General features: G+C 41.9%; 1 protein-coding gene across 6 annotated transcripts in view; it reads left to right on the forward strand.

Moving 5' to 3' along the window:
* Positions 1 to 21,070, forward strand: part of Sqor (sulfide quinone oxidoreductase) — a 46,873-nt gene extending 25,803 nt beyond the window's left edge. For 4 of the 6 annotated variants that reach the window (XM_006234887.5, XM_063284597.1, NM_001047913.2 and 1 more), the window contains 8 exons: positions 212 to 382; positions 5,007 to 5,060; positions 9,715 to 9,909; positions 10,661 to 10,870; positions 14,699 to 14,882; positions 16,783 to 16,850; positions 17,096 to 17,274; positions 18,421 to 18,689. In XM_006234887.5, the coding sequence (XP_006234949.1) occupies positions 212 to 382; positions 5,007 to 5,060; positions 9,715 to 9,909; positions 10,661 to 10,870; positions 14,699 to 14,882; positions 16,783 to 16,850; positions 17,096 to 17,274; positions 18,421 to 18,478 (1,119 nt within the window). In that variant the 3' untranslated portion in view covers positions 18,479 to 18,689. Of the gene's footprint in view, positions 1 to 211; positions 383 to 5,006; positions 5,061 to 9,714; positions 9,910 to 10,660; positions 10,871 to 14,698; positions 14,883 to 16,782; positions 16,851 to 17,095; positions 17,275 to 18,420; positions 18,690 to 19,694 lie in introns of those variants that run through there. The other 2 variants (XM_039105892.2, XM_063284598.1) reach the window with 2 other exon arrangements.
* Positions 21,071 to 22,619: the final 1,549 nt, after the last annotated feature.

The raw sequence follows: 22,619 nt of genomic DNA on the forward strand, positions 1-22,619 counted from the left end.
TGGTCTTGGAATTATTCTTTGTTGGTGACAGTCTTCCAGAGTTAATGTATTAGAAGACCCAAGAGTGAGGATTAACCATCTGCCGACTTTTCTATGTAGTGCTCTAAGGGTCAGGAGGGAATGAGTGAGAGTCTAGTTGAAATAACGTCAACTAAGATGCTTTGGATAAGGCTCAAGTGGAAACAAGCTCCCTTACTATTTTGTTTCTCAGAGGCATTTCTACCAGCCAATCTGGACACTAGTGGGTGCTGGTGCCAAAGAGCTGTCCTCATCGGACCGTTCTACACTGAGTGTGATTCCATCCGGTGTGCAGTGGATTCAAGATAGAGTGGCGGAACTGAACCCAGATCAGAACTGTATCCGCACAGACAATGGCAAGGAGGTAACCATCGGGGCTGCTGGGCTTTCTTCTTATCTGGGGGTAGCATAGCCATTTCCAAGCTCACTCCCTTGGGCTGGAAGATGGTACAGAGGCCCGTGTTTGCGATTACAGCTCTGTATTAAAAGCTGCCTGATATGGAAGCACACAGTATATGGAATAGGCAGGAGGATTGAGAGGTTCTAAATTAATAAACTAAAACAAGTATTTGTTGAGCATTCACTGCGTGAATCAGTGGACCTCGTTGGTTAGTACAGCATCTTGAGACTGAATTTTTCTTGAACAAATGTTATTTCTATGTCTTGAAATAGCAGCTGCGTTTTCCCTTTCCTTTGAAGTAAGCTAGTATTTCTAACTGACATCTGGCTTTCCATAGGAGATGAGTATTAGGAAATATCTACCCTACTCACGGTCCAGGCATTCTTATAGACGGGGGAGTCATGTGACTAAGGCTTGTCCCAGCACTTAGGGAAAGTGATGGTGCCAGAAGTGAGGTTCAGAAATGCTTAACTCTAGTTAGAGATTATCTTCTGCACTAGACCCACAGGGTTTCAATAACGGTGTCCTCCATATTTGATGGATTGGTTGAGAGTGCGATGGTGAGACCACAGGCCCAGTATCAAGCTGCACTTCCATGTTCTCTACCTGCTGCTCAGCCCAGAACTGTGGCTGCCAGTCAGTTCTTCAGGGAACTCACCCTTGCCACAGGCCCCTCCTAGAGCTCCCTTAGCACGGAGCCCATGATGCTTTATGGCAGGGAGCAGGTTGTACAGAAGCCGTACCTTTCCTCATGCCACAGGTCACCCCTGGAGGATGAAGGTTCCATTTTCTCCTTGCAGTCAGTCCTAGAACTAGCCAGGACCCCGGCAAAGCTTGCTCAATGAATGAATCTACAAACACTTTCAGTTGTTTGTGAAAAATAGAGTTATATCCAAGTAGACAGATAATAAAATCCATCCTGACCTGTACTCTGTGCCATCCAGAGTCCATACCTTGACTGTCTTGGTTCTGTAGGGAAGTCAACCATTGAAGATAGAAGGCCTGGGATCTGTGGTGATGTCCTAAAGAGAAAACGCAGGCACACTGTAATGGAAAGATGCTTTGCTCTACACATACCTTGGTGGTTTTATCAAAGTGTAATATTGATTATTTGTAAGGACTGGCCACTAACAAGGGAGGTCACTAAGAAAGAATAAAGCCCAGCTAGAAAGAAAACAACAACAACAACAACAACAACAACAACAACAACAACAAAATCCAACACCCCCCCGCAAAACAACCAAGCAAAAAACAAACAAACAAACAAACAAAAAAACCCAAACAACCCAAAGGCTCAAGCCTTTTTCCAAGCTTGCTAAGCCAAACCCCAAGGAGCCAAACCCCAAGGAACAGCAAAGCTTGTACACTTTTGAGCAGTTCCAGAGAACAACAGAAACCTTGCCAGAAGACCTAATATGGACAAGTATTCTCATTGCATACATGAGGTGGGGGTGGAGACAGGGATCCTGACACTGAGAACCTAGTAAATCAGCAGCCAAACCCTTGCAAAACTCCAGGCTCTCCAACCAAATAACTGTCACATAGTATTTAGAAATAGAAGGGTGACAACAGAAGGTTCAGTGACGACATACCTGCCCTCAGCCAGACCAAGCCGTGCTGGCTCATACTGAACACGCAGTCCATATTTCCCTTTTCAAATGTTCTTTAGAAAACAGTAACAACACTTCCTGAGCTTGTACCTGTGCGAAACAGCACTCTAAGTGCCTTACAGGTTTCCTCTCATTGAGTGCTCAAAGCAGCTCATCAAGGTAGGTACCGTTCCCATTTCACAAATGAAGAAACAGAGACATGGCTTCCTTACAAGTCTTCACTACACACCTTCTCTCTTCTAGATGCTGGTCTGAAGACTGAACTTACAATGAGAGAGTTTATCTCCTCCAGGAACTCAGTCTGATGGGAAAGATAAGGGTTTCAGAGAGTAGCACGAGAGATTACTAAGCCACAGCATGACAAGAACCAATTGGGTTTGTTAGGCTGGGGAAGGCTTGTCTAAAGGAATCCTTTTCTTAGTTAAAGGATGAGTGGGCATTAGTCAGGGTTAGAGGTTAGAGTTACATGCCGATGCCTTGGGGGCACTGGGGAGGAAGCAGAGGCACTGGAGAAAACAAGCCAGTGTGGCTAGAATAGGAGGGATAAGAAGGAAAACATTTAAGTCAGAGAAGAAATAAGGCTTGTGGTCTAGAACACAGACTCCCGAGACAGGGGCATCAGAGACACATTCTATGTCATAGCAGTACCCACAAGTCCACTTTTTTCTTTTGTTTTTTTGTTTTTTGTTTTTTTTTTTTTCCGGAGCTGGGGACCGAACCCAGGGCCTTGCGCTTGCTAAGCAAGCGCTCTACCACTGAGCTAAATCCTCAACCCCACAAGTCCACTTTTTATCTGGTGTCTGTGGCAGGGGACAGGAAACTAAGAATAGAAGGGTTTGGGAAATTGAATCATGTTTGCTAAAGAACACTGATTAATTTATGCAGTCTGAAGAAGGCTCTCTAGGGACATGCTACAAAATTAAAACTTGAACTTAAAGGCTCCCATCTGTGGTGAAAATTGCTAAGTGGGTGACAAGAATCATAAATCCAAAAGACTCAGACAGAGTGGGAGGATGAATTAAAGCCAACAAGATACCTCCTCAGAGATGTGTACTGGTTTCTGATGCCATCAGCGTGTGTAGTGCTATGCTCAGTGAGGTCCTAGAAGAACCCTACCGAACTCACCAACTTCTCTTCCAACCTCAGAACAACACTCTACCATTTCCCCAAGTTTCTGAACCTTAGAAGTCACAAATGATATGTGGTCAGAACACCTACTGGGGCTCTTATTCTTCAGAGATGTAAAAAAAAAGTATAATCCTCAAGATAATGAACCCCATTACAGACAGAGACACTGAGGAATTCCTGGACCTCCAAAAGGTCCACTCAATGAGGCAGGCCTGGTTGCTGTATTATCAGGGAGAGGCCTGCTGACCTATGAGCAATGACTGCTGGGTAAACAAGCCATGATGCTCTGTCTTATGAACAGAGAGTAACGATAAGCAATTTAATCTGGTCTCCTGGAGATATTGAGGAAATGAAGGAGTTCCGAGCTGTCAGTAGAGGAACAACAATATACACCCCTTTAATTTCTCAGGAAAACATATGCACATATATTTACTTACATGTGCTTGGACATATGCCGTTCAGACAAGATTGCGGGCAGCTTCATACTCTTCCAGGGAAGCCTGGCTTAGCAGGGGCCATGGAGGAGGGAGGGAGAGTTGTGAACTGACCTTGAACTCTACGTGAATTGGCACTGTGCTGACATCACTGAAAAAGGCAAACACAGCACCTGACTGTGGGAGAAAACAGTCCTGCTGCTTCTAGGCCATTCTGTTGTGTTCCCATGCCGCCTTCTTGGGTATTTTGTTCATAATAGCATTAACAATCCAAATGGCATTCCAGGTAGAGCTAACACCCAGACTCCTGTTCCCCACGCCCTTCAATGGCTGGTTTTCCTATAGAACCAAGAATGTCAAGGTGTTGACTGTGGACAGACCATAAAGATTTGGGTGGTTCCCCCCCCCACCCCCGTCCCCCAACCCCATTAACCTTGATAAACTTTTTTAAAAATACAACTAAAATTGTACCTTTATATATTTATCCATACAACCAGCATTGTAGGTTCTAGGGCTGCAAGAAGACACAACCTTTATCCTCTGGGAGTGTTCTGTGAGGGAGGGCATGGCCTCTGTATAACATGCTCACTGTCAAAGCATCATGGTCACTCTGCTAAGGGAGCTCTGGCAAAAGTAAGAGGCACAGGGAAGCCTGAACATGCTGGAGTCCAGTCTCCTTTATGGCAAAGTGGGTCCTCTTCAACAACTTCTCCTGCATAGAGTGGAGCATTTTTAGGTCCTGAGCCTACTCTGTTCAGCTGGGGTTTGCTCAGCTTGCTGCCGGTTCTTTTTAGTTTAATCCGAGATCAAGGGGATCCCCATCCATATCTCCTTGTGGGTCTCCTGGGCCTTACCTAATTGCTTTCCGTGTTTAGCTTTTTAAAGGGATGTCCTTACACTCCGCTCTTTGTTTCTCCCCCTCTATCTTCCCCTTGATCCTAACTGCTCATCACCGTATTTGCGGATACCATTGTCTCGGCATGAACAGTCACAATCCCTATTGAATCATCAAACATAAACAATTGTATAACAGACTTTTCAGTGACCTTCGAAGGAAGTTTCCCGATTGTGATATTGGTTCAGTTCATATCATAGATCAGGTTCATAGAAAATGACATATCAGGGAAACAAACATTCTAAAGATGATTGGCTGCCTTTTGACTAGGAAGTTGTTCGCAGTAGGCTCCAAGACCTAATGAGTTTTGAAACAGTGAAATGTGAGGCAACAGAAGGGAAAAAGGGTTGTCAACTGTCTGGAGTATCCACTCCTGCTCACCCTGCCCACCCTGTCCACCCTGTCCACCCTGCCCACCCTGCCTACCACCATCCACCCGAAGACGCGTTGACAGATGGAGGCATGGTGCTGATTTTTTTGAGCATTGGTCTAACACTACATATTTTTGGTGTGTTTTGTAGATCTCCTACAGATATCTTATCATCGCTCTTGGAATCCAGCTGGACTATGAGAAGGTACAGTGTTCAGTTGTTGCTGTGCTATACACTCCAATTTAAGCTAAGACAAAACTAAGATACAGTATTCTCTCCTTGCATTCATTTGCAATTTGGAAATGATAGGGAAATGGTTCTAAGAAACCTACCCATCCCCAAAATCTAACTTATTTCTCAGATCCTTTTCTTTATGATGCACACACACACACACACACACACACACACACACACACACACACACATACACACACACACACACAACCTTCTTTAAGATTCTGTCAATGATAACAATGTGTTTTAGCGTTTAAGTTTCAGTACAGTTCTGTATGTCCATACCCTAATCTTATTTCTGGCAGGAACAAACTCTTTCTGTACTCACAGGAAGCCGGCCTCGTTATGTAGGGCTCAGCTGGCCACATAAAAGAATTTGCTTTCCTTTGCAAACCAGATCTAGCTTGTGAATTCTTAAGCTGACTGTAACAGCAGAAAGTAGACACTAGTTCAGCAGACTCGGAAGCGTGCTTAGGTTTTACTGATACTTGAGTGTCTTGAAGTGACCGATGCAGTGTAAATGATACCTAGAAGTTTCTTAGATATGTTTTCAGCAGGCAGAGGGGCTATAAGTTCCCTGAGAACTGTGAGACTCAAGTTGATTTTCCCCAAATGCTCTAGGGTAATTCATTTGCTTTTGTGATTCCCAGGAGCATGTTGGGGTCTGTAGGCAAATCGTTACAGCACATGGAGCCTAGTGCTGACACAGGCTGCAGACATGTGATCCTACCTCAGCAGAGGTGGCTCAGGGAAGGTCTTTGGGGTGTGTTTATATGTGAAGAATTATGACATGCCTGGGGGAAGGGGAGAAGGTAGTGGAGATGTGTTGCGATATGTTATATGAAGGTTCTCTGAGGCTTTTTTGACTTTATAAATATATTTATTATTATTATTTGGAATAGCAGCAATGATTACATTTGGGATACTTGATGCATATAGGAAACTGACTCTGTTATACGGTGTATGTAAGTATACAATGATCCCAGTGTAGAGCCACTTTATCTTCACGCTCAGTTTTTTTTTTTTATCTTTATTAACTTGAGTATTTCTTATTTACATTTCGATTGCTATTCTCCTTCCCGGTTTCTGGGCCAACATCCCCCTAACCCCTCCCCCTCCTCTTTTATATGGGCTTCCCCTCCCCATTCTCCCCCCATTACCACCCTCCCCCCAACAATCACGTTCACTGGGGGTTCAGTCTTGGCAGGACCAAGGGCTTCCCTTGCCACTGGTGCTCTTACTAGGCTATTCATTGCTACCTATGGGGTCAGAGTCCAGGGTCAGTCCATGTATAGTCTTTGGGTAGTGGCTTAGTCCCTGGAAGCTCTGGTTGCTTGGCATTGTTGTTCATATGGGGTCTCGAGCCCCTTCAAGCTCTTCCAGTTCTTTCTCTGATTCCTTCAACGGGGGTCCTATTCTCAGTTCAGTGGTTTGCTGCTGGCATTCGCCTCTGTATTTGCTGTATTCTGGCTGTGTCTCTCAGGAGCGATCTACATCCGGCTCCTGTCGGTCTGCACTTCTTTGCTTCATCCATCTTGTCTAATTGGATGGCTGTATATGTATGGACCACATTGGGGCAGGCTCTGAATGGGTGTTCCTTCTGTGTCTGTTTTAATCTTTGCCTCTCTCTTCCCTGCCAAGGGTATTTTTATTCCCCTTTTAAAGAAGGAGTGAAGCATTCACATTTTGATCATCCGTCTTGAGTTTCATTTGTTCTAGGCATCTAGGGTAATTCAAGCATTTGGGCTAATAGCCACTTATCAATGAGTGCATACCATGTGTGTTTTTCTGTGATTGGGTTACCTCACTCAGGATGATATTTTCCAGTTCCAACCATTTGCCTATGAATTTCATAAAGTCATTGTTTTTGATAGCTGAGTAATATTCCATTGTGTAGATGTACCACATTTTCTGTATCCATTCCTCTGTTGAAGGGCATCTGGGTTCTTTCCAGCTTCTGGCTATTATAAATAAGGCTGCGGTGAACATAGTGGAGCACGTGTCTTTTTTATATGTTGGGGCATCTTTTGGGTATATGCCCAAGAGAGGTATAGCTGGATCCTCAGGCAGTTCAATGTCCAATTTTCTGAGGAACCTCCAGACTGATTTCCAGAATGGTTGTACCAGTCTGCAATCCCACCAACAATGGAGGAGTTGAACCCCATTTTTTAATAGGGTATTTGTCTCCCTGTGGTCCAACTTCTTGAGTTGTTTGTATATTTTGGATATAAGCCCTCTATCTGTTGTAGGATCAGTAAAGATCTTTTCCAAATCTGTTGGTTGTCGTTTTGTCCTAACAACAATGTCCTTTGCCTTACCGAAGCTTTGCAGTTTTATGAGATCTCATTTGTCGATTCTTGATCTTAGAGCATAAGCCATTGGTGTCTTGTTCAGGAAATTTTTTCCAGTGCCCATGTGTTCGAGATGCTTCCCCACTTTTTCTTCTATTACTCTGAGTGTACCTGGTTTGATGTGGAGATCCTTGATCCACTTGGACTTAAGCTTTGTACAGGGTGATAAGCATGGATCGATCTGCATTCTTCTACATGCTGACCTCCAGTCGAACCAGCACCATTTGCTGAAAGTGTTATATTTTTTCCATTTGATGGTTTTGGTTCCTTTGTCAAAAATCAAGTGCCCATAGGTATGTGGGTTCATTTCTGGGTCTTCAATTCTATTCCACTGGTCTATCTGTCTGTCTCTGTACGCTCAGTTTTTAAAGGCAGCCATTACTACGGAATCATCGCTAGATATCAACAGTGATATCTGTGCTAATACTCACATGCTTTCTTGTTATGGACTGCTCCCAATTTACCCTTAACCGTTCATCTATATACTCCCTACTCAGCTTTTATAAACCATGTTTATGAAATCATTGAAGGGAACCTCTACGTTTCTTGGATTTCTCTGGCTGTATTTAAGTCTGAAAAATAAAGGGTATGAAAGTATGTGTAAATACATGGATGAGAAAAAGAAAGACTGAGAGGATTGATCCTTTAGAGCGTCTGGTGAGGTATTTTTCCTCCGTCTCAGAGATGTAGAAGCAGAGGCTGAGAGAGTCTAACTTAACTGTGGCCCGTACCCTGCTGGTACCCTTCGGTTGAAAAATTCTAGAAAACTCCCCGAGTGAGGGAAAAACAGAAGAGAAGGCAACCATCTGCAGATACGGGATCCCTGTGGAGCCCTAGGCAGGAATGTGATGGTTTTGGTCAGTCTGGATCTCCACTCTGTCTGTTGGATGTATGGGGCTCTCATGCCTGACCCAGACCAGCTGGCCCTGCTCTTTTTCATGCCAGCTCCACTGAGGCTCTTCAGCGTGGTGTCCTGCTCACTGCCCCGTCTCGAGCGACAGACAGCACACAGCCTCTCTCTGGGCTATCCAAAGACAGTTCCATTTCTTCTCTTCCCCATGCTCACACGTCTCCTTTCTGCTCCCATTCTCTCTGCCCCATAGTTTCCTGAAAGCCACACTGATGGATGAGGGAGCATAAAACACACCTCACCACCACACAGAGCTTCTGGGGAGGAATTTGGCTGCCAGGTTACAACACCCTTTCTCTTAGCAGTGGCTTTTAAGTACCAGGTAACTTACTCAGTTACAACACTGTTGAGTAGGTGGGACAGAACCTTAAATACCTTAAATATTCCAAAGTCCATGCCTTCGTTGACGACTTTATTATCTCACCAAGGGTTTGATCTGCACAACCCAAGAGGGTAATTTCTGCCTTTTGTTCTTGGCATCATGGATGAACAGCTCTTGGTCCTCCCTGCCTCTCCTCAGAAAGGCAACTGGTTCTCCCGAAGGCAGTTCTGGCTGGCATCCTGTCCTCACTGTGGAGGTGGGAAGAGTTGTATCCCAACTGCAGCCTCCTGTCCATGGAGGTTGGGGTTGGGGGCGGGTTCTTCCATTCTCCAGCTTGACAGATGACTTCAGGGGCCTCTGCTGTGGTCTGAGCCTCTCATTCACCTGCCTGTTTGGTGTGTGAGTAATGGGGAGCTGGTGTTACTGTCATGTCTGAAGGGCTGTAGAAATGGAAAAGACCAAGGACTCCAAAAAACATTGATATAGTTTTGTTTTTTTAAATATGTAAATTTGCTTTAATCTCTAATAAATGGTAAATTTATATGTATATCAAAAGTGTGCTTATTTCTTTTTAATTTTGTGAGTTAGCATGCATCAAAATGGTTTTCACAAGGAGATCTTCATGTGTTTTTGATATTCTGACCTACATTAGTAGGCCCTTCCTTTAAATATTACTTCCTTAGGTTTTCATGTCCAGTAGACTCCATTACTTTCCTTTCCTTCCTTTCTCTCTCTTACAACCTCTTCCTTTCCTCTTATGGCTTGTTTTCTACTTACACACACACACACACACACACACACACACACACACACACACACACACACACACAAGTTTAAATCGATAATATGCATATGAGAAAAATACGTTATTTGATTATCTGACTTTGGCGTGTTTCACTTAATACAATGATCTATATTATATTAATTTTCCACAAATGTCATGATTTAATTCTTCATGGCTGAGTAAAATTTTTTATCTATCTGTCTCATACTTTTTAATCTATCTTTTTAAAAATCAAATTTCCTTGTGTTTGATTGCAGATTAAAGGACTACCTGAAGGCTTTGCTTATCCAAAAATAGGGTCCAATTACTCAGTTAAGACAGTGGAGAAGACATGGAAGGCCCTGCAGGACTTCAAGGAAGGCAATGCCCTTTTCACCTTCCCAAACACTCCAGTGAAGTGTGCTGGTGCCCCCCAGAAGATCATGTACCTATCGGAAGCCTACTTCAGAAAGGTGTGGCTCCTCTTCAGGACAGAGTGAACGAGGGCAGGTGCCACTAATCGAGCACCTGCCACAAGTCCACTTTTATCTCTGCCGCGTGACCTTTCTATTTCTCAAAGTTTTGTTCCATTGAAACAGTTACATAGTTGGATGTGGAGACCACTCACCATGCACATTCTTTCACAAAGCCATTCTCACAAATTAGAAGAGGTTTTTCTATAGACTTAAAATATATGGTGACAATCATACTGTATATATGAAGTATTCCATTCTATTAAATAGTCCTGTGAAATACTTTAAAACTGTGTACAAGCCCATTGGCAAACTATGTTAGTGATTGTTAAAATCTTTAATATTTGTAGTTAGGCAATTAATTATAAATTACACATATATACATATATATAAATTACATATATATATCACACACATACATATGCATATCAGGTAGTGGGGGCTGTTTCTGCCCTCCCTATGCTTTACTGAGACATAATATTCTGTTCACTGAAGAATGGTTTGACTGGAGCCATTACAGGACCCAAAGTGCTTGTGCTTCTATAAAAGGACAGGAAGGGAGAAAGGGAGGGAGGATGGCCTGAGGATTGTGGGCTATGTTCTTGGCACTAAGCATTCACTCCCCTGAGCTCTGTAAACTGCAGTGGGTCCTGCAAGGTGTTTTAGTTCTGGTCTGGATGAAAAAAAGACATGAGAAACAAAATGGCGGCTAGAGTAATTGTCAGGCTTTTTCCTCTCTCCTTTTTTGTAGACTGGAAAGCGATCCAAGGCTAATATCATCTTCAACACAGCCCTTGGAACAATTTTTGGAGTTAAGAAGTACGCAGATGCTTTGCAGGAGATCATTCGGGAGAGGAACGTTTCTGTCAACTATAAGCACAATCTTATTGAGGTCCGAGCTGACAAACAGGAGGCTGTTTTTGAGAACCTGGACAAGCCTGGGGAGACACATGTGATTCATGTGAGTAGTAGATGCAGGAGACATGGGGCACCTCTCCCTGAACCACCATTTGCTGGGGAAGGCTGCTGTTGATAAAGTAGGAAAGGGAACTGGAGAGGGCAAGATGGGAAAGACTGTGTCAGTAGGGAACGAGGAGGGCTGATCTGCAGTGCCACATGATATATTGATATATCAATATTTATGTATCAATATATCATCAATATATTAATATATCTACACACACACACACACATACACACACACACACACACACACACACATATATAAACACACACACAAATAGTCTTATTCTCTCCTCTTTCCCTGATACTCATTGTCTGGAGAGCTTAGGGAGAGCTTCTTCAAAGGCCCTGTGACTGTCTAAACCATTGGTGTGTGAGACATGCCCTAGCTTGTGAACTGGAAGGAAGCTGTAGATTGCTCACAACAGACAGGAGTGTTTGTTTTTCGTCTGTGGAAGAAGCAGTCTTTACACATTTTTCACCTGTGCAAACACCCAACCCTTAAATTCCTTCTCAAGGGACTTGGCAGAACCACCACCTTCCTTGGAAAGATTTCAGCCTGTGTTGTGGGCTCTGGGTCTTGGGCATCCACGTCTTTCCTCACAGAGTGAGAATACTATGTTCATGGAACAATTATGAAGAGTAAGCACAAGATGCAATGGTATTGGAGAATATTTTGGTAGGCGCATTCAGCACCGGGAAAGCATGATCTGTTCACGTTGTTCTCTGTATTTAACAGCTATGGGTTCCATAAAAAGGAATTTTGAATGAACAGAAGATTAGTCTTCTAAATATAAAATATTTAAGTAAGAACCTTTCCAGCTCAAGCTCTTTTTAAAACTCACTGCACCCCTTTTTTTTGTTGTTGTTCTTAAACAGAATGTATTAAATATCATTAAAATGTTACTGAAGGCTCAGGGGCATACTTTTTTATTTGAAAATATCCTCAAACTTAGAGAAGTTATAAAAATGAAAATAGCAGAAATAAGATCGCACATGCCTTTAGCTAGATTCATGTACAGAATCTTACACCAGTTGCTTTAGCTTTATTATTTGAATTCCCCTCAATCTCAGTTTCTGTTAATTTCCCTAGATACAGGAGATACTCATCAAGCATTGTTCTCCTTATCTCTGGATAACTTTTCTAGATAAACATCCTAAGGATACTTTCTTATGTAAGCACAATAGTCAAATTGCTAGTTACTATGTGCCTCATAAATTTGGTACATGTATAATATTTTGATCTACTACACGTATGAAATTTTGTTGACTGATTCAACAGCTCTGCAACATTCTTTCATGTCTAGTGCAGTTAGTCTGATGTCTTTTCCGCCTCCTTCAGTCAGGTGCATTTCCACAGCTGTCCTTTATCTTCCATGACTCTGACATTTTGGAACAACATAGCCTTCCTCTCTGCACTTTCTCAGGTGATGACTTTGCTTTATGAGCATTGCATAAGGAACCTGTAGTCTGAGGAGTTCGTTGCAAGCATGCAGGAGGTCTGTTCTGGTCTCTAGTCCAGATAAGGCTTAGTTTCTCCACTGAATTACCAACCTTTCTTCTTTAGAGAGGCATTTTCAGATCAAGCATACACTCTATTCTTTAAAGTATCACCCAGACTTAGTTCCCACTAAGATACTCATCCTCTTTGCTTTCAGTGTGATTACAAAATGACTTTTTTTGGTGACTCCAGAGTTTCATCCACACTTAGCAGGAATCACTTGACATTTTATCAGCAAGTTCCTTTTCTTTGTTTTTATCAATTAATTACTGGTATAAACTCGTGGCTGCTACTAATATCTTGTCATTCATTAATGCTCTTATTATTTTTGTTGTCAAATTGTCCCAGGTTTGGTCAGAAGCTTCAAACTCGATTTGGTGTCCTTGTGACACAATTTTTTCTTCTTTCCCTAGCACTGCCATGATGTTTGCTTATCTGATTCTGTCTCCCCCCGGATCAGAGTCCTTACTGTGAGCAGCTCTCATACGGCTGTGCCCAAAGGACCCATTGAAGTTCTTGTATAGACACCAGTTAACATTTTACACAACTTGTTGTTAATGTTGGTTTTTGTTTTCCAGCTTTTTAGCCTGTCACAGTTGTGAGGTTTGGAAGGTCCTTCTTTTTCTAGATTTCTAAACCTGCTGTTCCTGAATTTTTTTTTCTTGGAAGACAAGTGAACCAAAATTGTGAATTTTATGCAAAGTAGAAGTGAATGGGCTGTGAGTGGCTGACTGTCCAAAACAAAGTTCTCTGAGAAAAGGAACTTAATTTTGTGATGTTTAAAAAATGTGGTTTCCGGCTGAGCTCTGGGGAGTCGAGGCTGCATGAGGATAGAGAACTGGATGAATGAGAGGATATTTTTCTTTACCAAGTTTGTAAAGGAGGAAGGCATTTTGTGTCACCTTTGAGTGATAAGATTTCAGCTCAGATATTTCAGTTGAGCTCTTAAACTATGGATTCCAAAAAGTCCACTGAAGACTTTCAAGTAACTGCTACCAGTGCTAGAATCACCTAGGGAACTTTTAAAATGTGCTGATTCCTGGGTATACATAACACACATTTTGATTAATTGGCCTGGAGTGTGGACTGAGAAAGACTGAATTTCGAAAATTACCCTAATAACTCTCATGTCCAGTTGAGAGTGGGAATGGCCATGTAAGGATTATATAGACCCCAAAGCCTAGTGGTCTTGGATACTTTACTACAGGGAGTATGTAAACTGGTCCAGGCTTCTCCATGCTCATGAAAAAGCAGACCTGCTGTCAGGGACTCATGCCCTCAAAAGACCACTCAAAGGATATAATGTTCAAGAGCACTGAGCATTTGCAACCCCTTCCTGAGGTCAAATACGTCTATGACTGAGAGTCTGAATCAATGCGATTCAGCATTTGATTTCTGGCTCCTCGGTGGTTGTTGAGTCCTACGGGACACTAGAGGCTGTTGACATCCTTCACACAAGGTTGAGATGGCCTTGACAGATTGACCCTAATGAAACACGAATAATTGAGTAAATGGGCCCTGAAGTAGACCTGATAAGACATTGAAGTTGCTACATGGGATTGTAAAATAAAACGAATAAAAGGCATGACCTATAAAATGTAGAAGAAAATCACACAGATAAAACCTTGAACAAATGGATGAGGCCTCAGCACGGGATCATCTGGGGTAGCCTTTATTCATGTGTTTGGGAAAAGGAAACCCATCTCTGCATTCAACACTACACAGTACATTGAATGCTAGACAAGATTCCTCTTTACTTCTCCAGGATATTAGGGAATTTTATCCCTCAGTTCATCCTCTCATACCAGTGACTTGGAACTGTTTTTAGTGCATTTTTAGAGTTGAGCCCTTTTGAGGAGTTCACATCAGCATTTAACATGACCTTTACAAGTTTCAGAGACTAAGCGTCTCCTTTCAGAACACAACTGAAGCAACCAACCCAGAGAGCACTAAGTTGACAGTTGAGGGTCAGAGAAAGTTATAAACAATATATGCCGCTTCTTCATTTTTAGCAAGAATGGGAACATTGATGGAGTATTTCAGAACATTAGTGAATTCTACTTCAAAATACTGGGTTCCCCACCTTCCCTATTGAAGGTTTTTGGGCTCAGTATAAGATCATAGCAACCAGAGAGGGCAGCTGTTTAGTTTCTCATTATCCTCCACTGTAGTCCTTAAAGTCTTGGAGAGCATATGGATGGATGCATTCGCTAATGCGTAATGGTCCCCGTGGCCATTATGATGTACAGAACGAGCAAACAGAGAGAGGCTTGAGGGCCATAGACACTGAAAAGATACACATGTGGATGCCCTTGTTTTGTGTAGTATGAAATGCTTCACGTCACGCCACCCATGAGCTCGCCAGATGTCCTCAAGAGGAGTCCTGTGGCCGATTCTGCTGGCTGGGTGGACGTGGATAAGGAGACTCTGCAGCATAAGAAATACCCGAATGTGTTTGGCATCGGGGACTGCACCAACCTCCCAACTTCAAAGACGGCTGCTGCAGTAGGTGAGGTACCACTCTTGCTCTCCTCAGAGTACTGGAAAAACCAGAAAAACACAAGTTTACCACAGGCTTTCAGAACTCAATGATTAGATTTAATAATCTGTTTATAATGGGTAAAAACTTTTGTGATCTAAAATTGGCTTTGGCTTCCCCCAAGGCAGAATCAAGCCCTCAATGAACCTGGCATTGTATGGAGAAGAAAGTAGCTTTTAAGGGCTTTGCCAAAATACCAAAAGAGTGTGTCCTTACCTGTCACAGAGATTGTTTTCAGGGCAATAAAGAGGTGGCCTCTCCCAGCTCTCTAAGGAGTAAGTAGTTTTGTGATTGCCATGCTTACCACTCTGGTACTCTTGGTCCTTGATACCAGGCAGCTTGGCTATTTTTCTTCTGCCTAAAGCACTGTAGAGCTAGGGAGGCATTTGTTTCTCTAGGAAACACATGCAAGTCAATGAAAGCTTGCAGACCAGAAAATTGTTCTGTATAGACAAGCACAGTGGAGCGTGCCCTGATTGGTACACGATTAAGGCCTCGGCCTGGAAAACTAAATTCTTTACCTAGATGTTCTGCACTAGCAGTGATGGGGAGAATTGCCTTTTAGATTCTGTCATCTACAGACAGGAGCTGTCTTCTGTGGATGCCATAAAACACAGACCTCTCTGCTGATGGCCAGAAAATGGTTTATGTGAATTGGATACCTTTCTATGAGACCTATCACGTGTCTTTTCCATTATCGATGACATTTATCTCCCATCTCTTTCATTTCAAAAATCTCAACCAATGAAAAATTTGAAAAAAATTTATATTTGATTTATTACTCTTTATATTTTTTAGATGTTTTTAATGAGTTATTTGGAAGTAGTTGAGGCAAAACAGGAGATTGTAATAGTAGGAGTGAACACAGCTAGGGTCCGGCCACACCCACACACTCTTTCCACCTTGCTGTTGGGTATGGCTACAGAGAGGCCTGGTCTCTCTGCAGTGGCACCTAGAGCCAGCTTTTCTCCTCTGACATTGACCCCCTGTGCCAGGGGCTTCCTCATGTATTCTCAGTGCAGTTTCCAAACTCTCTGTGCTCCCAGTGATATCTAATTCCCCAAAGCAGGGCAGGATCTTTGCAGATAATACTTTGTCACCAGTGAGGACAGCCACCTGATAGTTTCATTCAATTGTCCCATTCGCTTTTACAGCCAACAAAATTATCTTTTTTATTTGAGTGCCAGTAACCTATAGTTTATTATTTTTGAAGAAAATAGTTAAGAATGGCTTCTGAATGGGAAATATTTGTTCAGTTTAATGGTAGTTCCACTCAATCCCCAAAGTATTCCATTGTTATGCTAATGAGAATGAGTAGACCCACATCCTTAAATTTCAAAGGATTTTTTTGTAGAATGTCTTTTCCTCTATTCTTGCCATATATTCATGCATAGATACATCGATAAAGACTATCTATCTATCTATCTATCTATCTATCTATCTATCTATCTATCTATCTATCTAGTCTGGCCTCAACCAGACAATACTGTAGAGAGGAAAGCCCAGTAATTTGCCTTAGTAGGTGTGATTGGCTGTCTAGGCAGTCTCTGAGTGGGGATACAAGATGCAATGCAACATGGCACTCAGACCAAACCTGGAGTGGGAGGAATGGGATTTGGGTAAGGCTACCCTTATCATCCTGTGGGAGAGAGCTGGGTCCTTAATTTCAAATTGTAAGTGGCAGCTGTGTGGTATTTGGTGAACTGAGGTCCCCTTCTGAGAGTCAGAACATCAAGTGAAAGGAGGAGTCATGATCTACTCACAGTCTAGAGGGGTGGATGGGACTCACCATTATCTTGTTTATATTAATGTTATATGCAAATTAGTTTTCGTAGAAAATCTGATGCTCAAACTTTCTGTTCTCTTTTAGCTGCCCAATCTGGAATCCTTGATAGAACAATTTCTCTGATTATGAAGAATCAAACACCCACAAAAAAGGTTTGTATACCTATAGGAGTTACTGCCCCATTACCTACCCTTCATAGTCCTGGCACTTTTTTTATTAGTTTATACCAGATGAAGAATTTAATTTGTCTATAGTGTCATTACATAATTTTTAATTTTCACAGTCCAGAAAGCTAGAAACTAAGACACACAATGCCCCAATTTCAGTCACTCAGCAAATAATAAATTATGAAGTTCCATGACAGAAAGTACGTTCTTGCTCATTCTTACAATTTCAGTATGATGGCTATACCTCGTGCCCACTGGTGACTGGTTACAACCGTGTGATTCTTGCTGAGTTTGACTACACAGCTCAGCCTCTGGAAACCTTCCCCTTTGATCAGAGTAAAGAACGAATTTCCATGTACCTCATGAAGGCTGACATGATGCCGTTCCTGTATTGGAATATGATGCTAAGGTGGGTATCTCATCTGATGCCTGTGCAGAGGGCACCAATTTGTTTGTGGGTGGGCTGTTTCAGAGGGTCCTTATGGCTTCCACTCAAAGCAGGACTTGCTAATGAGACCTACTCTACTGTGCCATTTCTCAAGAGTTAATGGTAGCCTTTAAAGAACTCCTGAGTCTCAGCCATTCTTGGGAAAGAGGGCTGCCCTAGGTAAGGGGAAGGTTTGCAAAATCTTGTAGTGGGGTGCCCATTGTTCTTTCTATTCTTGGGAGGAACCGAGTCTTCTGTTTTCTATTCTCTATTTCTTTTTTGTTCCCAGATGAGTTGGATAAATAATAATGCTAACAATAATACTATAATTTCTTTTTATATACCAAGAGCTTTCTCATCTGCTGCTTTCTTTTGGTTTTACTATGTTTGAGAAACATTAAAAGTAATTAAGAGAACAGAGATAGACTCTAGTTCTGACCTAATTTTGAATACTGTTTTTACCAATGACTAGCTGAGCTACTTGCTTAGACTACGTTTAGTTTATTATCCAAAAATTGAAAATAACATTAAGGAGATAATACAGAGTCAAACAATGGTAGGTATTCAATAAACAGAGTACCACAAATTAATAACTCTATGCTTTAAAAAAAAGTACTATTTGACTTTTCCAGACACATATGAGATTGATAAGTTAGGCTATCCACACCAGTGATCCTCAGTCCAGGATGATTTGGGAGACATTTGGTGATATTTGGAGACATTTTTGGCTGTCATCACTGGAAGGTTGCTGTTGACATCTAGTGAGCAGAGCTGTGGGATATAGCAATGCACAGGGCATCCTTATGATAAGGAACTGCTGGATCCTAACTGTCAGTAAGGTTGAGAGAGTCTGCTCTCCACTGAAGCCCTGAGGTGAAGGTAGCAGGCAGCACTATGCACGTAACAGTAGCTTTGTGGGTGTGTGCTGAGTTCGGTCAGTGTGCTGGGCTCACCCAGCAAGTTCATTGTCAAAGCTAAGACTCATTGCAGGCTGTTCCAGTCAAAAGATCCTTTCCACGTCAGTAGACAAGCCTTGCCTTATGTGCTGATAGGCATCCCTAGGGACGTCTTATAGCACGTCACCTCATTTCCTCTGACTCCATAGCCTCTCTGTGTTATTTCTTACAGAGGCTACTGGGGAGGTCCAGCCTTCTTGCGAAAGCTGTTTCATCTGGGCCTGAGTTAAAGATGGCTCAGCACTTGCTCTTTTTGGATGATGTCTGGACCAAAATCACAGTTACTGATTGACATGACAGATCCAAAGGACTCAGAATCTTACCCTTTAAGGAGTTTCTTACTGGACATGATGACCTTTCTAGACCTCTGAATAGCTATCATGTGAACAACCCAGAATGAGTCTTTGGAAACATCCAAAATAAAATTCTATTTTATAAATATATGTTTGTCATTGATTAACTTATTTGTGAAAATATCTTGACTAGCGGGGATGGGAAGTTGTAGCACTTGGGAGAAGAAGCTGTTGTTAGGCAATGGCTTTTTTGTTGTTCACCTGGTATGTTCAACTTAGAGCTGGCACTGCTTTCTAGAGACTGAATCACTGAATGGAACAGTCCAATGACATTGCATCAAGGCTGTGTCACAGCCCTATACATGGCTGCTTAGAACTCCTGCTGCAGGAGACAGCATGGAGCTTCTAGAGCCCAGATGCCTTGACACTGAGCTGAGCCTGTGCTTTTCCTGACAGTGACAGGCACTATGGCTTCCTAATCTCTTCCAGTTCCAGGTCTTCTGCTGAGCCCTACAAACTTGGCTGAACCTAAGGTTTTCCTTTGCTCTGTATTCCATCAGGGATACCACTGGTGTCACAGTGTGAAGTCCAGCCCTCCCCCTTTCACCTTTAGTCTCCTCTATCCTGCAGGGTATTTCTTCCACTAAATTTCTTGTTAACCTAATTCTATCATGCCACTCGAGTTTCCCAGAAAACTTACACAAACACAGTGATGTTGGAGCTGAAGAATTTCAGTAGCTAAGGTAAGTATTGCCTTAAGTCATCCCCAGTTTGGCCAATAAAGAGTGAGTTTGGACTGGAAACAGCTCCAGTTTGTTTGAAGTTCAGTAGCAGTAATCCCAGTCAGTTGATTACAGAAGTTTGGTTTCAGTCTAGAAGTTTAAAGGCATGTATATTTCATATTCATAAATGACTTTGATTTTATAACATTTTAGAATTCAAACCCTTTAATGTGTTACTAAGTCTCTCTGGGTTCCTGGAATTCTCCTTATAACTCTAGAAACCCTATTCAGACATAAATTCATTCAACAACTATTTGCCAGACACCTACTAACTGCTATTTTCAGCCTGGGAGATACGGTGAGGAGCCAGAATAAGGACTCTGTTCTTGTGGGTTTTTTTTTTTTTGAGCCCAGTCATATTTATTCTACAGATTCAATGCATAAGATGCTGGCTTCATTGCAGAAGAAGGAATGGAAGGATTGTAATGGATCAAGGAAGAGAGAGTTAGAAGGAAGAGTAGAAGAAAGAAGCCACAGCCAAAAATAATACTCTGACAAAATATGAGTTCAATTGGGAGAACTATAAAACTGATAACTTGTAGATTAGAAGACCATGAAGCAACAAATCTATATTAAGAACTACAGTTAATGAAGGAAGTTGAGAGTAGGAAGAGGGGAACAAATGGTTATTCTACATCACATGGTCAGCCCTGCAAACATATGTACAAGCTAAACTATTTATTGGAGCACTACATACTTGTGTGTGTGTGTGTGTGTGTGTGTGTGTGTGTGTGTGTGTGTGTGATTGTATCAAGAATATGTGAAGAAAGCAGTCACAGAATTTAACTGGATCATGTGGGTACATATGGGAGCATTATGAGGGAGGAAAGGGATGTTGAAAATTATGTTATATTAATTCAAGAACAAAATAAATGGAGATAAAATGGAATGTAATTTAAAGAAAGTGTCACAAAGAACACACCTTTCATGTTTTACAATGATGTAGCTATGTACCAACAAAACATTCAAACAAAATAGCACAGTGCTAAGTATATCTTATTCCATGTGTTAGAGAGTATAGTCCCAGAAGATAAACAATACTCTACAATTTTGATAGTATTTTTTGTTGTTCCTATATATGGCAGATGTTTCCTGTTTCTAATGACAATAGAGATCTTAGATTTGATTCGTAAAGAAGTCAAAATATTACTGAGAAGAGGGACAATTCCTTAAGAAATATATAGCATAAATTTTAGCTTTAATATAGTCCATTTACACATATGCATAGTCTTTCAGAATGTTCTTACTTTTTACAGACTTTTATACTTGCTTTGGTTTCTCCATATCAATAATATTTGTATTTATAAACAGTGAACATCTGACCTAATTTTCTTCTGTATTTATCCAGTTATTATTTCAATGATCTCTCCTGTAGCTCGGTACATGTTATAGTGGATAGTTTAGTGGAAGAATGGAGAAGTCAATATATGGAAAGGCTTAAAAGTAGGAGAAGACTTATGACTCTATCCTTCTAGAAAACTCTCCTTACTCTTTAACATCTTGTCTTGCAAGTAAGTGGTTATTCTCGATCACATTGCCCAGGCCACCTTTTTAATTTCCTTTAACTGAATAGTATTAGGCTAAGATTCAGAATGTGTCTTAAAATGCATGTCACATTATTTAAATGAATCATATAAGATATATTGATAAGCATTGTGATATTTACCCACCACTATTGTTCTGGAGCCAAAACCATTACTTATAAATGCTATCCTAAAGATAGTTCTTTCATTCTAACAGGAAGGCTCAATTAATCACCACAACATATTCTGACCTGAAGGATAATCTTATTAGTTTAAGGACATGAAATCACACATCATCCATCTGGGCCCAGCAGGAAATGCTGGACAGAACTAGGTTGTTGTGATGGGAAATCATTGGTTGATTCCATGTCCCTCCCTCTCACTCACTGTATAAAAACCTTTGTCAGTCCACATCCTCACAACTACTTATCTACTTTGAGCTTCTGTAGAAGAGCAAAGTCTGGTGCCATCATGGTAAAATTTCTGTTGCTGGCTTTGACATTTGGACTGGCTCAGGCTCAGGTAAATCCATGAGGTCTGTGTTTATGTGTGAGCTTCCTCAATAGCACTATTCTGTGGATGTGATGTGTCATTTGGTTAATCCATGCAAGGCCATGAAATAACCTTTATTTTATTTTATTTTATTAACTTGAGTATTTCTTTTTTTTTTTATTAACTTGAGTATTTCTTATATACATTTCAAGTGTTATTCCCTTTCCCGGTTTCCGGGCAAACATCCCCCTCCCCCCTCCCCTTCCTTATGGGTGTCCCCCTCCCAACCCTCCCCCCATTGCCGCCCTCCCCCCATAGTCTAGTTCACTGAGGGTTCAGTCTTAGCAGGACCCAGGGCTTCCCCTTCCACTGGTGCTCTTACTAGGATATTCATTGCTACCTATGGGGTCAGAGTCCAGGGTCAGTCCATGGATAGTATTTAGGTAGTGGCTTAGTCCCTGGAAGCTCTGGTTGCTTGACATTGTTGTACTTTTGGGGTCACGAGCCCCTTCAAGCTCTTCCAGTTCTTTCTCTGATTCCTTCAACGGGGGACCTATTCGCAGTTCAGTGGTTTGCTGCTGGCATTCGCCTCTGTATTTGCTGTATTCTGGCTGTGTCTCTCAGGAGCGATCTACATCCGGCTCCTGTCGGTCTGCACTTCTTTGCTTCATCCATCTTGTCTAATTGGGTGGCTGTATATGTATGGGCCACATGTGGGGCAGGCTCCGAATGGGTGTTCCTTCAGTCTCTGTTTTAATCTTTGCCTCTCCCTTCCCTGCCAAGGGTATTCTTTTTCCTCATTTAAAGAAGGAGTGAAGCATTCACATTTTGATCATCCGTCTTGAGTTTCGTTTGTTCTAGGCATCTAGGGTAATTCAAGCATTTGGGCTAATAGCCACTTATCAATGAGTGCATACCATGTATGTCTTTCTGTGATTGGGTTAGCTCACTCAGGATGATATTTTCCAGTTCCAACCATTTGCCTACGAATTTCATAAACTCGTTGTTTTTGATAGCTGAGTAATATTCCATTGTGTAGATGTACCACATTTTCTGTATCCATTCCTCTGTTGAAGGGCATCTGGGTTCTTTCCATTTTCTGGCTATTATAAATAAGGCTGCGATGAACATAGTGGAGCACGTGTCTCTTTTATATGTTGAGGCATCTTTTGGGTATATGCCCAAGAGAGGTATAGCTGGATCCTCAGGTAGTTCAATGTCCAATTTTCTGAGGAACCTCCAGACTGATTTCCAGAATAGTTGTACCAGTCTGCAATCCCA

The sequence above is a fragment of the Rattus norvegicus genome, chromosome 3 (genome assembly GCF_036323735.1).
Source record: "Rattus norvegicus strain BN/NHsdMcwi chromosome 3, GRCr8, whole genome shotgun sequence".
NCBI classification, from domain to species: Eukaryota; Metazoa; Chordata; class Mammalia; order Rodentia; family Muridae; genus Rattus; species Rattus norvegicus.